The sequence below is a fragment of the Arachis hypogaea genome, chromosome 6, assembly GCF_003086295.3.
Source record: "Arachis hypogaea cultivar Tifrunner chromosome 6, arahy.Tifrunner.gnm2.J5K5, whole genome shotgun sequence".
In the NCBI taxonomy this organism is placed as follows: Eukaryota; Viridiplantae; Streptophyta; class Magnoliopsida; order Fabales; family Fabaceae; genus Arachis; species Arachis hypogaea.
This window is the reverse complement of record NC_092041.1, coordinates 4,572,878-4,590,162: the sequence shown is the minus strand read 5'-3', so window position 1 is coordinate 4,590,162 and position 17,285 is coordinate 4,572,878. Positions and strand designations below refer to the sequence as shown.

Below are 17,285 nucleotides of genomic sequence, written 5' to 3'. Positions count from 1 at the left end.
GCAGGTGTTGATGCCGGTGATCATGATGGTGATTCATATTCATGTTCACGTTCATATTCACCATCTCGTGACACCTCCTCAACTCATTTCCATATCTACTCCGTTGATCATCTTTTCCATTTGCAATTATTACTTCTTGTTCATGTTCATGTTCATATTCATATTCCTCTTGCTCTTCGTCTTTGTCTTCGTCTTCGTCTTCGTCTTTGTCGTAATAAACAGCTTCGTCTTCTTCGTGATAAGCAGCATGTTCATATTCGTCTTCGTCTTCGTCCTCGTCTTCGTCGTGATAAGCAGCATCATATGCGGCTTGTTCTTGTTCTTCTTCAAAGAGAGTACGGTCAGGAATGAGGTGTAATATCAACCGTCCATCCTGCCGACATGCGTGAAGGATCTCCTGCCGTTGAATTCTAACTTGTGTGAGTTCTAACCTGCCGTCCTTCCTCGCGGGACGGAGAAAGAAACTCGGTTGTCCGTTGCGGTTCAGTGACGTCAAAGGCGGTGGAAATGACCTACTCACCTTCGAATTCCTCCCCCCTCGGCTCTCTTTCTGGTCCATATTATTCCTCCTCCAATCCGAAACATCAGCATCATGATTCTCGTTATGGATCAATTCTTGTTCCTGTTGATGATCACAGATGAGGCGCCTCACGTTTGAACTCTCGAATCCAAGACTTTCTGTGCATGACGTCATTCCATTGTCATCAAATCCAATGGCGGTGGATGGAGAAGAATAATAATGATGGTTCATTAACATGGCTGATTCCACAACATTGGGAGGCCTCTTGGGTTGTTCATCATGGTTAGGGAGAGTGAGGAGACCTAACCCTGGCGATTGATGGTGATGCTGTTGAAGCTTCAAGTGAATGTTCTTGTTTTTTAGAAAAGTATTGATCATGGTAATAGGTAAAAGAAGAAGAAGAGACAAATAGAAAAAGAACAAAAATGTGGGAGAAATTTGCTCCAGTGTCATGAGATCAGATGAGAACATATATATAAATAGAACTGAAATTTGTTGTTGGGAACAATGGGGAATAGAAATGAGAAGAAAGAGATGGAACAGTCTTTTAATAGAGAGAGCAAACGGTGCCGGGTCCCACGTTTGACTTATTCATGTATCTTCCATCCATCTCTTTCTCTTACTTTTACTCTCTGAGTCCACCACCTTCACTACAAACACCATGTTGCCATCATGTTACAATTAACTATTACTTTATTAAATAATATATTTAAAAATATATAGAATAACTAAATTATCAAATAATCTCACAAGTTATAATTCAAATAATATAAGGTGTGTTTGACAAATTTATCGGATATAGAAAAAATACGTTTAGACTTTTTAAAAGTTTTAATTTTTAGTTTATTTATGAACGTAGAAGTAATTTTGTATTCAAAATCACATTTACAAAAAACAATTATTTTAAATTTTTGTGTTTCACCAACGGACTTTTAACCATCAATATTCAATTTTTATTTACCTTACGATGCAAATTCAGGTGCAATCGACTTCACCTGACTTTTCACTTTATCTTGTACCAATTTTATTCTTTATGCATGTTGTTGTATTATTTATGAAATTCTTATTATTTTTGTTTATATGAACTATTATTTATTATTTTATTTTTTATTAATTATTTCTTTGATATTATACACTTTTATAATTGTAATTTTTTTGTATTTTTTTATTATCTTTTTATAATATGATTTATTGATCCTTTTAGGTAAAGTAAATTAAACAAAAAATTAATTGTAAATAATAATAATAATAATAATAATAATAATAATAAATTATAGCATACTAAGAAAGAGTACTAAAAATATTAAAAATATACTATATAAAAAATATCATAAAAATTTTTTAAATTTATTTCAATCACTACCAAAATAAATATTTAATTTTTTTTATTATTCTTAGTACTCTCTAAAATTTATATTTTGTTAGTTTTAATTAAAAATATATTTTACCAATTTTTATATATTATTTTTATTTTAGTATATAAATATTAATTTTATTATAAAATCAATTAATAAGATCTATTTAAATATCTAAATTAAAATAATAAGATAATATTAAAAAATTATCTAAGTTGATGTTTATTTTAGTAATTTTTATCTAAAAGTGATTTTGAATAGTTTAATCCAAATAAAATTTATTTTATTATCATTTTGATATAAAAATTGTCAAACATAAATTACCTTAACACAAACTTATTTTACATCAAAATCAAATTTGTAAAATCAATTTTATGCAAAATCTCGTGTGTAAATTGTAATCCAAACATACACATAGTCTTTCAATTTTCAACTAAAAATTTTAAATTTGAATTTCACTCTAATTTAAAAAAAAATAAATTATCAAATAAGACATTATATATTTATATATACATATTAATTTTTTATTTACTTTAATTAAATAATTAAATATTAGAATAATAAAATGTGTAACAGTGAAATAATTAACTTTATAATAGATTAACTTTATAATAATAATAATAATAATAATAATGATTAATTCAATAGTTGTTTTTTTGAGTTTCGGTACGCATTTAATTATTTTTGTCTATTAAATTTAATTAAATTAATTCAAATTCAATAAAAATTACTCACATAAAAGTTGTGTATATCAAACACTTTTTCTTCTTTGCATATCTTTTTTTTCTTTGTGTATTTTTTTCTTCATCGTTATTTTATTATTGTTACTGTTGTGTTTTTGTTCTTTCTCTTTCTATGTTATTATTGCATTTTTTATTTTTTTCTTTTATTTTTATATTTTTTAAGAGAATTAAAATAAAAAATTTATGAGAAAATAAAATAAAAAAAAGATGAATAAGGAATGAAAACAAAAAAAAATGATGAGAAAATGAAATAAAAAGAAAAAGATGATGAATAAAAAAAACAAGATGATGATGACGATGAAGATGAGAGTTTTAAAATGTGTAGAATTTGTCCGAAAAATAACACCAAAATTTTTTAAGCTTAATATAAGAAATTTCTAGATGTTGACACCAAATTTTTTTAAGAATAACACAAAAAAATTTTTAACTAATTAGATGTTATTAAAAACAAAAATAGTATCAAAATTTTTTAAAATTAACACTAAAATTTTTCAACCATTGCACCAAAAATTCTCCCAACATATTTTCATTCTTTTTCTTTTTTTTCATATTTTATCTTTTTTTTCTCCCAACATGTTCTTCTTTTTTATATTTTATTATTGATACAAAAAAAAATTTAGTATCTTCTATTGTTTTACTTTAAAAATAGAGTATTTTATTTTAACAGAATTGTTTTAAAGTTGAATTGTATATTCCTAAATTCTAAACAACAATTTGTTTTACAATGCAGTATAAAAATCAATTCAAATTTTGCATTTATCGTGATAAAGTTGTTGCGTTTTATATAACAAATTTTGATATTATTTTTTTTATTTCTATGTTTTATACAAAAAATTCAATACATTTTTTTCTTTATTATCATCATATTTTTTGTGTTATGTTTTTTCATTATTCTTTTTTTTTATAAAATTAAAATTATATGAACAAAGAAGATAAATAAGAACAAAAAAATTATAAGAAAAAAGAAAAAATAATGTCAATAATAATGATGATGAAGGTGATGACGATAAAAAAAGAATTAAAAAAAAATAAAAAATATGTATATATCATGACTTAATTAGATTTAAATAAAAAAATAATATTATATTAAAAATTTTTTATTAATCAAATTTAATTAAATTAATTTAATATAATAAAAATTAATTATAATTAATATTATTTTAAATTTTATTATTTAAATTAACTAGACTTGATTTATAAAAAAATTTAAATATGTAATATTATTCTCATTAAAATATTTAATTGTCTAGATTTACTGTTGTATTTTGGATACTGAGCATTTTGGAAGAAGATATATTCTTTAACGGCATGGAACAATCTTCTCTATTTTTGAGGCTACTATTGGGATTACGAGGGACGTGCCTAAACTAATTCTAGTTATGTGGATAAATTGTTCTTTTCATCTCACGTGTTTGTTATTTTTCAGGTGTTTTGACGTTTTGCTAGGGTAAAAGAAGGAGTGGAATTTTTTGGGTTAATAGTCGTCTCTAATTAGGGATGGCAAATTGGCAATATCACTTAAATTTGCGAATATCCATTTTGTCTTTATCTATTTAAAACGGACAATTATCGTCTCGCACTAGGATGAATTTTTAGTAGGACAAATTTTTAGGAGGGGTGTGGTGGGTGGGTTTAGGTAATACCACCCATCCCCCTATACATATATATAATATATATAATTTTAATATATAATATATATAATATATATAAAATAATTAATAAATAATTAATAATATTATATTATATTTAAATTTTTACTTTAATTTATGTTATGTATATAACGATGATTATATAAATTTTGAAATTTAATTTTATTTATTAGATTTTAATAACTATAGGGACGGGTAGGGGCAGGACAGGTACCCGTAGGGACGAATTAGGGTTCAACGTTTACTACCCACAGGTAAAAGTGGGATGGATTTTATGCGGATTGTTGTACGGCGGGACGGGGTCAGATAGAACAAAAATCCGTTCCTACCCGTCCCGTCGCCACCCCTATCTCTAATAAATTATTTATTTTTTAAATTAGTACTTAAATAATTGTTTTAGTTACGTAAATTAAATTGGCCTTTTCGGCAATTAGATAATGACATATCACGTTATATATCACCTGACATGATGATGTGATAGGTTAATACTACGTGTTACAAAATGATTGGTTGACATATCAAGTTAGTAACACTTAACACGCCTCGTATCACTTAACATGTAAAAGAATTATTTATAATTAAAATAGTCCTTAAAAGTCTATACGTAAATTATTTACTTTCCTAAAATTTTAAAAATTAATCAAATTAGTCTTTATATAATTTTTTTATTTTTTTCATAATATTAAATTTAAAATATTTTTTATACGATTAATTTCAATTTTATTTTTAAATCTTAATAAACAAAATTCTCTTTACATAAAATAATTAAATTATTATAAAGTTATTTTGATATTTGTATTTTAAATTTTTGTATTTTCAAATTGTAATTTTTTTATAATGAATTTTTTTTAAATGAGTTTATCAAATTATTATTGATTATATATTAAAAATTTAATATTTTGAATCTCACTAAATAATATAGTAATTATTTTAAAATTTAAATCTTTTAGAATTTTTAAAATTATAATTTATATTATTGTATAATTTATATGATAAAACTCAATAATTGAAAAATTGAATTATGAGATCACTTGTTCGAATTTTAATATTTTAATATAGTTTTTTAAAAATAGCTACTATAATTATTTAGTAAAACCTAAAAGACTAAAACATTCAAAATAACTTCTATATTTATTTAGTGAAATCTAAAATATTAAAACTTTTAGTATATAATTAATAATAGTTTGATAAAATTATTTATTTAAAACAATTTCACTAAAAAAGCTAAAATTTGAAAATGAAAAAAATATATATGAGAAAATAACTTTGTAACAATTTAATTATTTTTATTATTATTTTTTTTATTAAGGTGTAAAAAATAAGATTAAAATGAGTAGGATTAAGAAATATTAAAAATTTAATATTATAAAAAAATTATATAAAGACTAATTTAATCAATTTATAAAATTTTAAGGATAAAAATGACTTATATTTATACTTTCAGGAACTAATTTGATTATAAATAAATTTAAGACATGTCAAATGACACGTGGCATGTTGAGTGTCATTGACTTAATACGTCAACTAATCATCTTGTGACATGTGGTATTAACCTACCACGTCATCGTCTAACTAACAGAAGGATCAATTTGATTTATATTTTATTTTTTAGAGACTAATATGACTAAACAAATTATTTGATGATCAATTTAAGAAATAAATAATTTTTTAGAGATAAATTTGACTATTAACTCAATTTTTCAGTATCTTCTAAAATCTAAATAGAAGATAACATACGTTTTGCATGGAATTAAATCCTTTAATTTATCAAATAAACAAAAGGAAAAATTAAAATTGAAACTCATGAATATGCAATTTTGTCTTAAGTGATAATTCATGAAACGTAAACTAATTTGGCACACCACCTTGACAACAAGCCCTAGCATTTGATGCCGGATATAGTTCTAAGAAATTATAATAATTTTTAACCTAACGATAAATATTTGATCCAACAATCATATTAAGCTTTAAGCATTATTATGGAAACTTGGAAATAGTATTGGACCACAAGATCAAGCAAACACATTACAATTCATGTCTTTGTTGAAAATGGATTGAGAGATGCTTGAATTTCTTCTAGTGTACGGCCCTTGGTCTCTGGTACCAATTTTGCCACAAATACAACAGTGAAACCACAAATGCCACAGAATATGAAGAAAGTTCCTGCCCAAACATAATACATTAAGTAATTAACTTCACATATAAGAACTTCTTAACTTTTTTATTTTTCCCTTCAACTAATACTCTAAATTTGTCTCTAAAAGATTTTAGTAAAACAATTTAATTTACAACAAATTTTAATCACCAATAAACCCTATTTCGTTAGACAAATCGATCACTTCCTGTGTCAAATTTATCGTCTATACAGAGAGACTAATTTGGGAACTTTAAAAAATGTTTAATGGGATTGATCTATATAACTTTTTACCAAATTTTTTACCTGTTGAAGTCCAACTCATAAGGAAGTTAAAGGCATATGACACAATCCAAGAGCATAACCAACTAACCAAAGTCACTAGGCTTCCAGCAGACCCCTTTACATTTATAGGAAATATCTGAAACAAAAAATTCTCCAATTAATCAACCTTAAATCTTACTATTTTAATGATAAGAAATTATACTCCATGATTAGAGCATATATAAAATAATAATGGCGAAATATAAATACTAGATATGATTTTTCGAGTTAAATTAAGACGAATGTCTAGGGTTAAGATTTAGTTGAATCCAACTACATCAAAATTAAGTTTCGTTAAAACCTAACCCTAAACATCACAATCTAACAATTTTCTCATAGTTTTTTTCTTTTGGCAGTAGTAGATTCTGATAAGAAACTACCTCAGACATTATAACCCATGGAATTCCTCCCATGCCAAGAGAGAAAGATCCTGTATATACCTGTTCATCATAAAATTAGAATGTAAATCATTGAACTACCTTTATGTATGGCCTCACATGTATATTGGTTTGAGTGAAACAAACTTTCTAACATTAGAGGCACTGTGAAAAGTTCTAGCAAGATTATGTGATTGACAGTTTCATACTTGAAAGAAGATGTAATACTATATACTTATTTAAGTAAAAATTAAATCAAATCAAATAAGAGTGTTTTACAACATAAGTATTTTCACTACTAAATCATTACCAGTACACCAGCAAGAGCAAGAATAGGACTGAGATCTTTCCATTTATGTAGGTCCTGCATATGACAACCGTAATTAACTGATTAATCTCAGCAAAACTGAAGTGAAAACAGAACTTAATGAAGCATAATTGCAAATCCAAGAACCAGCAAAAGGAATGATAGGGCCACAAGTAAGCATCCGAAGCATGTTCCCGAAGCAGAGGCCTGTATGCAAGAACTTAATAAGCTTTTGGATTCAAAATTTTTACAAAAATATTCTGTTTCTGTCTTTATTTTCAGTGTTTTCTGTTTTCAAGATATTGCTTTAAAAAAAAGTAAAAACAATAAAAATTCAGGCTTCAGACAACATTGAAATGAAAATAGAAACTAAATAGGACCTAAACCTTCTTACCAGCAAAAGTGGTCGTCTTCCGGATTTATCCATCAAAAGTACTCCCAAAATTGTCATTGGAATCTGCAAACACAAAAATATCCAAATAGTGTGCACTGTGAAGAGACTAAGACATGAAGAGAAGACTAATGAAAAAGAATTGTATGAAGATGATTAAGGACCTGAACAGCAACCATTGCTATTGTTCCAATACTTGCTGAAAACCCTGTCATAGATAAGAGTTTTTGCTTTCTTGAGAATTGTATTACTATAACTCTTAATATTTTCATATTCATCTTCTCCTACAGCGACGTACCAGCAGAAATGAATATAGAACCTGCATAAAAAACAATGCCATTAACCCCTCCAAACTGTTGCAGTATCATTAGGCCAACACCTACCTACATCAAGCAACAAGATACAGTAAGAGTGTGCAAAAGTTAAGATAGAACCAAGTAAATCTAACTTCGAAAAATGAAAGCTCACAGTAAGTGACTTCAAATACTGCAATTGAAATAATCCAATAATGCTAGCTTCTGAATGCTGCTGAAGTGCTTCTGTATAATCCTACCAAAACAGTGCATGTTAGTGTGTTAGACTTTGTGGTATCTTTTTCCTTTTTTCTTTTGCTTTCTAGATAGATTGTAACACACGAGTTTAGCACTCGAAGGAACAAGCGCTTGTTATATACTCTAATTTCAGTGGCCTCTTGAGAAACATTGGCATTCTCTCCCCTAAGGCGCTGTAAAGAATTTTCGCTCCCCGCCAAGTGACCAACCTTTGCCTGCAGAAGATTGTAAGTATCGGTGACATTTCGCAACTCCAATCGTTTTAATAAAAAGTGAAGAATGATTAGTTGCTTGTTTGAATGATAGTAAGCAACTAGGAACAACTAACCAGCCACCTAGGAGACTCAGGAATAAAGGGTAGACTCAGAACCTGTGCACTACAAGGAATGATTCCTGAGACAAAGATGAAAAAGATGTGAGTAGCTTCATCAACCCAGTTGTTTGATTTCATGTTTTATTAAAACAACACCAGAAAGAAGGTCATTTACCTATCAGAGCCAAAATCCTCCAATTCAAGAATGCTCCAATAAGATAAGTTAATGATACCCCACAACAAATCATAAGCTGTCAACATAATAATAAGGATTTGGAATAAGGCAATGCATGAAATATGTAAAACATGATGCAAGTAAAATGACATTTGAGAGAATATTTTATCACTTTACCTGATGAACCGTGGTGAATCCTCCTCGGAGATTCTTCGGTGTTACTTCTGCTACATAAACTGGAACCTGGTATGTTATATAAAAGGGAAAAAAAATTATTTGTGTTTCTTTTGACTTGATCAGCTGAATGCAATTTGAAGTTTGAACTGAAATTATAAGAAAGTTTATGAATCTTAACATTACCACATAAGATAGAAGGCCCATCCCACACCCTACCAACAATCTTCCAATGTAAAGCCACCAAGCAACCTTCAATCAAGCAGCAAGTGTTAAATACCAAGAATCTTAACGCCGGCACAGATTCTTCCATTCTTTTGCATTTAAGGACATTGTGCTTGGAATATTGCAAAAAAGATAACTAAGATTATGCAACCTTCCTCAACTCAAATTTCTAGTAAAAGGCATAGCTAGACTAATCCGAGAAATGAAGTCGAAGAAATGACAAACCTACATTTGAGAATGCTATTGCAAGCCATCCCAAGATGCAGAATACCTCTGCAAATCCCATTGCCTGATTTGCAAAATGCAAATAACCAAAGAACATCAAAATAAGAAAGTTGAGTAACCAACTAAGCACATAAAATTGGAGAAAAAGAAACTTACAACTCGACGTCCTACACAATCTGCTATTCTACCACTGACAAAAGCACCAATTATTGCTCCAATTGTCAATATTGAACCAAAAAATGAATACTGCATACAAGGAATTAGTCATGTAGATAAGCTTAAGTGTTTTCTGTCACAATTCAAGCATCTCATTATAGTTAACAATTGAACTTCATTTCAATGTAATGATGAAAAGAAGGTTGTGATTCAAATTTAAAGGTTCAAACATCAGCAACTTCGAGAGTGAGTTCATCCATGATTCCAGATTGAGCAGGTGATGAATATCCAACCTGCAAAACCAGTCAGTGACAGTGATTAATAATTAGTACTATGATACTGAATTCTGATGATGATTCCAAACTCAAACCAAAGTGTGTAAATGGGAATTTATTAAATACAGCAGATCCGAAAACGTAAGAACCAAAGACAGCAACAAGGGTGGTGAGTATGAGAGTAGCTGGCATGGAACAACTTTCACTCTGCATCATCTGTTTATCACAGGTAATAACACCATGAACTTGTGATTCAGTGTTGGAAAGCAAAGGAATCCATGATTGGCTTGGTTCCAAGCTCTTACTGTCCTCCATGATTGGCCAACCTCTCCTGCACAAAGAAGCTACACAGAATTTTAAGGTTATGACAGAAAAGATAATGAATCAATCAGTGATGGAGTGATAGTGACTTGTGAATGAGTCTTGACTTGAGTTGAGTTAAGATATTTATACAATATATCTATCTAGTAATAATAAGAATCATGGGGTGTATTGACTAGTTCTTCATACCCAGATTTATACATAATTCCTTTATTATTTATTTATTTACTCTTGTTGGATATATTTAACTTCTTTTCAGAAAAACTCTGAAAGTGAAACACAAACGCCTCTTCCTGTACTTTCTTTGTTGCTGCATGGTCTGAGGAATTGACAATGGAGTTACCATTAATGACGGTCCAATATGTAGAAGAATGTTTCAACTTAATCATTATAGTTTGTTCGAATATTCTGTAACAGATTTCAGGATTTTGTTAAACACACGACCTCATACTAAAAAATTTGGAAGACTTAACTACTGAACTGTGAGTTTATTTCGAATGTAGTAATATCTAGTTAAAGAATTGTACATAAATAACTATATACGTATGTATTGATAACTACCTAGTGTCATTTAAAAACCAAAAAAAAAAAAATGTATTCCTCGAAGCAATATTTCCATGACAGTGTGACATTGAATTTCTAAAATCAAATATTTATAGACCAGAAATATTACATGCACTACTTTTGTGCACATCTCTCTAATATTCTTTTCATATTTTGTATTAAAAGTGATTGATAAAAAGTGAAAAAAAAAATTTAAAAATTGATTTTTTATACCATAAAAAGAAGGTATACAAAAGTATACACAAAAGGTGATACACACATCATTTCTCTTTATATATATAAGGTATGAGTCTTGTTGGTTGCTTCCTTCATGCAAACTTGTGTATATGCCTTTCAAACAGGGAGAACAAGAAAACCAAATTCATTTCTTTGTAGAATATGAATTCAAAGAAGCTTGAATTTGTTCAAGTGTGCGGCCCTTTGTCTCTGGTACTAATCTTGCAACGAATACAACTGTCAACCCGCATACGCCGGAGAATATGAAGAATGTTCCTGCCCCAACCATAACAAATTAACAACCAACTTCACTCATATATTTTAATACCTCACCAAGAAAAGGATTCATACCTGCTGAACTCCAACTCATGAGGAAGTTAAAAGCATATGAGACAATCCAAGAACACAACCAGTTAACAAAGGTCACAAAGCTTCCAGCAGAGCCTTTCACATTAATGGGAAATATCTGCACAAATAATTTATTGTTATATATGCTTAAGATTCTCAATTCTCATCTCATAGTAAGAGGAAGTTACCTCAGACATTATAACCCATGGAATCGCCCCCATCCCTATGGAGTATGATCCTACATATATCTGCTCATTATCAAGATTCAAATGTAAATTACCTTTAAAAGATAACAGTTTTATATTCTTCTTCCAAATTAAGTCTTATTCATGACTTTGAATCCATTTGAATAAGATACTGAAAGATTGCATTTAAATTTATGAGATTTTCACTCTATAGTCGAAGATTCATATTACCAGTACACCAACAAGTGCCAAAACTGGACTGAGTTCTTTCCATTTATGTAAGTCCTGCATATAGGTAGTAGAACTAGTCAAAGAAAAGAAAATGAATTCATGCGAAAGAAACTTACTAGAGCAGATTCTGTAATTAAAAGAACCTGCAGGAAGAATGATAGAGCAGCAAGAAAACATCCTAAGCAGGTTCCCACTGCAGAGACCTGCATAATAATCCAACTTTTGGATTTAGAATCTACTGAATGCGGCACAATTAAGTACAAATAATGTTCAATCTTTGTACCAGTAGTAAAGGTCTTCTACCAGATTTATCCATCAAAAATACTCCCAAAGTTGTCATTGGGATCTAAAGCACCAAAATGATAGGAATCGTGTCAAGAGACGTGGGAATGAAGGGTACATTCAACAATGGTGGCATATATCTCATCTTATCATATATGGCACTAAGTAGACAGAAATAATAAATTGGATAAAGTACTATTTTGGTCCTCAACATTTGAGTCAAATCCTAATTTAGTCCCTAACGTTTCAAACGTCCTATTTTTTTCCCAAAAAGTTTCAAAATGGGTTCAATGTTGTCCCACCATTAAATTTGACACGAGTAGTTAACAGAGTGAGTGGCGTGGATGTTAACAAACATTATTCTTAAGTCATATCTTCTTCTATGCGTTAGAAAAATATAACTAAAACCTTCTTGTAACACTTCTTCTAGATCTCCTTGTAAAAAAAATCCAAAACCTAGCAATCAATCATCAACCCTCATAATTAAAGGAAAAACTTTTACATTAGTGATCGTTGGTGGGTTGACTTTACTTACGTACTAAAATTAAATGTTATTGCCTCTTCAATATGCTAATTATTCATGTTAAATTTAACGGTGGGACAACATTGAATCCACTTGAAATTTTTTTGAACCGAAATAGGATGTTTGAAACTTTTTAGAACTAAAATAAGACGTTTAAAACGTTAGGGACTAAACTAGGATTTTGCCCAAATGTTGAGGACCAAAGTAATACTTTACGCTACTTAAATTGTGAAACAGGAAGTATAAACCTTAACAACGACCATTGCTACTGTACCAATACTTTCCGAAAAACCTGTCATACATGAGAATATTTCTTGGCATAAATAATTTTTTAAGTATATCATTTGATACTCAATTTTAAATGTCATTAGATAAAAGCATAAAGAAAGAGTAGCACATACCAGCAGAGATAAATATAGAATTTGCATAAAAAATAATGCCATTAATCCCTCCAAACTGCTGCAGTATCATCAATCCAACTCCTACCTAGGCAAGTAACTAAATATTATGAAGTTTGCAAACAGTTAAAATAAGCTGTAGATGACACAAATTGGTTTAGTTAAGAGAGCTCACAGTAAGTGACTTCAAATACTGCAACTGAAATAAGCCAACTAGGCTAGCTTCTGTTTGCTGCTGAAGTGTTTCTATATACTCCTGCGAGAAGTTAATTTACAAAGTGATGTCCCGGTTATTGTAACCAAACATACTCAAATTTTATGGACAAAAACTTATTATATACTCTAATTTCAGTGGCCTCTTGATAAACATCGGCATTCTTCCCTCTAAGGTGCTGCAAAGCAGAATCACTCTCCTTCACGCGATCAACCTTTGACTACACAAGATTGTGAAGCAACAGTTATGATACTTTTTAGTCCAACTATGAGAAAATATTGATGAGAAACTTCAGTTGCATTGGCATGTTATGTTCCAACCAAGACAGCTCGATCAAGAAACTGACAGCATCTAGCACCCACTTACCAACCACCTAGGAGAATCAGGGATAAAGGGACGGCTCAGAAGCTGTACAAGACACGGAATAGTTCCTGAGATAGAAACAACATCGATGTGAGTACTATGCATAAAGTTTGTTTATTGACATTAACACCAGCACCAACATTACCTATTAGAGAAACAACCCGCCAATTCAAGTTTGCTCCCATTAGGTAAGTTAATGACATTCCAATACATATCATCAACTGTCAAAATGATACCAAATAGGGATTAAAATAAGCTTACACACAAAACATGCAAAACATAAGCGGCACACTCGATAAGAATAGAACAGCATTTAATAGAATATCAAGTGCAGCTCTGATCTACCTGATGAACTGTAGTGAATCCCCCTCGAAGATTTTTGGGTGTTATCTCTGCTACGTAAACCGGTACCTATTATGGAAAGGGAACTATCCATTTGTATGTGTTGGATGACACTGAATACAGTTTGAACTGCAATGATGGCAAAATTATTTACATGTCACAATAACTACCACATAAGATAGAAGACCAATCCCAAATCCCACAAACAATCTTCCAACGTAAAGCCACCAAGCATCCTTCAAAGAAGCACCATATATTAGATATCAACAACTGAACTAATGGAAATGCTGTGAATGAAGACATTCAACTCAAAGAATCTTCATTGCAACCCTTTCATTAATTATATCTCTAACTTCATTGGTTTTAAAGAAAAGCGGCAATTCAACAAACACTTAGAGCTCAATATATGGGAATGAAATCAATCAATTTTATACCTTCGCGAATGATATGGCAACCCATCCAAATATGCAGAAAACCTCGGCAAATCCCATGGCCTTCATAGAAAAAATAACATAGCATTCAAAGTGAAGTTCATTAGTGAAAAATTACAAGTGAAAGCTACACCTTTGATATATAAAGAAAACATAAAATTGGAGGAACTTACAAGTCGACGACCCACATAATCTGCTACTGTACCACTGAGAATGGCACCAATCATGGCTCCAATTGTCAATATTGAACCAAAAATGGAATACTGCATGAAAGAATCCAATGATTAAATACAAAAAGATAAATATGAATGTTATCTAGATCATTTTCTATTAACAGTAGATGTAGGCTCAGTTGTAATTAGTTAGTCATTTTAGCATATGACAATTAGAATAAAAATTAATTTAGCTTGTTAATTATTTAATGTGTAGCTGTAATTAATTGTAGTATGGGTACATAAAGTGTAACCATCTAACAAAACAATTTTTTAGTTTTTTTTTTTCATTCTGTAAAATTTCAAGAAATGAGAAGAGTTCATTTTCTCCCCCTCTCTCTCTCTACCTTCACTCTTCCTCTCTCTTCTAGTTCATCAAATCATCAACATCACGGCTTGAATAGCTTAGTGCATGAAATTTTCTTCAATGAATATGAATATAAATATAAGTTTAATTTTGATGCATGTAAAACATCTTATATATCGCCCAATCAATGTAATATTACGTAATTGGATGGAAGTGTAAAACTACTCTATACTCATAGTGCATCAAAATTATATTCATTCAAGACATGTAAATTAAGAGAGTTGAAAGAAAAACCTGGGCGAGAGCAAGATTGAGGTCATGCATGATTCCAGATTGTGAAGGGGATGAATAACCCACCTGCAAGAACAGAACTCATCAGTGTGAATCTGTGACGATGGATTCGACAACAAAGAAAAGAAAAGAAAGGAAGTTACAGCAGAGCCAAACACATAAGAACCAAGAACAGCAACAAGAGTGGTAAGCATGAGAACGGTGGGTATCGAAGATGAAGATGAAGATGATGGTCCCTTATTATTAGCCTTATGAACAAGAAGAGGGATCGATGATTGCCATGTTTCAGAAGTAGTGTTGTTACGCTCCATGGTTCTGTGTCTCTGTAATAAGATCTAAACACGCAGAGAGAGAGAGAAAGAGAGAATTTTACAGTTAATGAATCTAGAAAACTTTGAAGTAGACAAAAATGGTTGTCATCTTCACCAAAACTGGTGCTGCTAATTTTTTTTTTTTTTTAGTTTTTCCGTCATAAACATTTAAACAATAAATTATGTTATTATTTACACCTCATATACTATTTTATTTTATTTTATTTTTCATCATTAATTAATATATTAGACGTATTAATTATTAGGACAATTCACCTAAATAAATTATTTCACTTTCAAAATTATGTAAATGCATTGTTTTCAAAACGAAGACGCAAATACATTATTTTATATATCTATGGAAACCGCTACTGGCAATAGCGTTTTACGGTTTACACAAACACAGAATCCGCTGCTGCCAGTCGCGGATTACGTTGAGCTGTGGTAGCATGGAAACCGCTATTATCTGCTGCGGTTTTTGTATGATTATGATTGGTCATAAACCGCTACTATCAGTAGCGATTTATGTGCATTGGTTTACATATGTAAACAGCTAGAGGCAGCAGGTTTACGTTGAGTATGAAAACAAATAGTAAAACTAATCTTTATCTAAACAATAATTACAAAACAAATAATTAATGGTATATACTATTTAAATAATATCATAAATAAAAAAATTTAATTTGTCATTCTCTTTTATTTATATCAACCATACAAAGGAGATTCGAAGAGTTTGGAACATGAATTGTATTTTTTGCTGCTGATTTGCATTTGAGGTTCTAGCTTAACGAATTTTTTTTACTTGTGCAACTTTATTGTTTTATGCCAAAAAATAAAAACTATTTGTATTTTATAGTTGATTGCTTGGATAAATAATAGTGATAACATCATAATTTTGATGAATAAAATAAAAAATATAAATATGCATGTAATAATTTTTTATTTGTATTTCTTATTAAAATAAGACTAAATAGCAAATCAAAGAGTGAGTATTGACAGAGTACTAAACTCATGAATGATAAAATAATTTATTTTTAGTAAAAAATAGTGAATTTTTTTCACTAAAAATAGCAAATCAAATAAAAAAATTCACTATTTTTTATTAAAAAAATTGTTTTATCATTCATGAAGTTTAGAAGGGATGAAGATAAAAAAAAATTAGTCTTAGTTTATATATTTTAGTTCTCTGTGAATACTCCATCTTTGATTTGCTATTTAGTCTCATTTTAATAATAAATACAAATAAAAAAATATTACATGCATATTTATATTTTTTATTTTATTCATCAAAATTATGATGTTATCACTATTATTTATCCAATCAATCAACTATAAAATATAAATAGTTTTTATTTTTGGCATAAAACAACAAAGTTGCACAAATAAAAAAAATTCATTTAGCTAAAATCTCAAATATAAATCAGCAGCAAAAAACACAACCCATGTTTCAAACTCTCCTAGACTCTCTTGTATGGTTGATATAAATAAAAGAGAATAAAGTGATTTTTAAAGAGAAAAATATATGATTTAGTGAACTTTTGGCTAAAAATAAATTATTTTATTATTTATAAATTTTAAAAGATATGAGAATAAAAAAAATAGTCTTGATTTATATAATTTAATACTTTGAGTATTGTATTTTTTTAATACTATCTTCCCCATCCATTTGTGAATAAAACTCTACCTCTCTACATTTGGCCCCTCCATGGTTTATATAGGAAGCTCATTGACACATACTAAACGTAAACCGCTATAGGCACCAGCGGTTTACGCACGCACACCAACCTACATAAACCGCTGCTGGCAGCAGCGGTTTATGACCAACCCATAATACATGTAAACCGTGATTGGT

The 17,285-nt window shown here is 29.4% G+C and overlaps 1 protein-coding gene across 1 annotated transcript; it reads right to left on the bottom strand.

Annotated features, from left to right (window-relative positions):
- Positions 1-6,055: 6,055 nt before the first annotated feature.
- LOC112805191 (uncharacterized) lies at positions 6,056-15,587 on the bottom strand. Its single transcript, XM_025847597.3, has 36 exons — positions 15,266-15,587; positions 15,126-15,188; positions 14,486-14,575; positions 14,316-14,375; positions 14,052-14,117; positions 13,885-13,950; positions 13,685-13,760; positions 13,543-13,607; positions 13,304-13,396; positions 13,138-13,218; positions 12,966-13,050; positions 12,813-12,856; positions 12,043-12,105; positions 11,903-11,962; positions 11,760-11,813; positions 11,532-11,591; positions 11,347-11,461; positions 11,144-11,271; positions 10,021-10,278; positions 9,850-9,912; positions 9,620-9,709; positions 9,468-9,527; positions 9,200-9,265; positions 9,017-9,082; positions 8,840-8,915; positions 8,680-8,744; positions 8,474-8,566; positions 8,269-8,349; positions 8,099-8,183; positions 7,965-8,008; positions 7,804-7,866; positions 7,557-7,616; positions 7,413-7,466; positions 7,106-7,165; positions 6,708-6,822; positions 6,056-6,430 (listed from the first exon to the last, which is right to left on the bottom strand). Exons 1-36 carry the CDS (start codon positions 15,431-15,433, stop codon positions 6,300-6,302), a joined length of 2,967 nt encoding a protein of 988 aa, XP_025703382.1. The 5' UTR covers positions 15,434-15,587; the 3' UTR covers positions 6,056-6,299.
- Positions 15,588-17,285: the final 1,698 nt, after the last annotated feature.

Bases quoted from the DNA above. Each gene is read 5' to 3' on its own strand.
- LOC112805191 (XM_025847597.3), bottom strand. From the start codon at position 15,433: ATGGAGCGTAACAACACTACTTCTGAAACATGGCAATCATCGATCCCT. The intron at 13,219-13,303 runs GTATATAATAAG...AACTTCTCGCAG, and splicing joins AAGAGGCCACTGAAATTAGA to GAGTATATAGAAACACTTCA. The intron at 8,184-8,268 runs GTGAGCTTTCAT...TGCTTGATGTAG, and splicing joins AGTATTTGAAGTCACTTACT to GTAGGTGTTGGCCTAATGAT.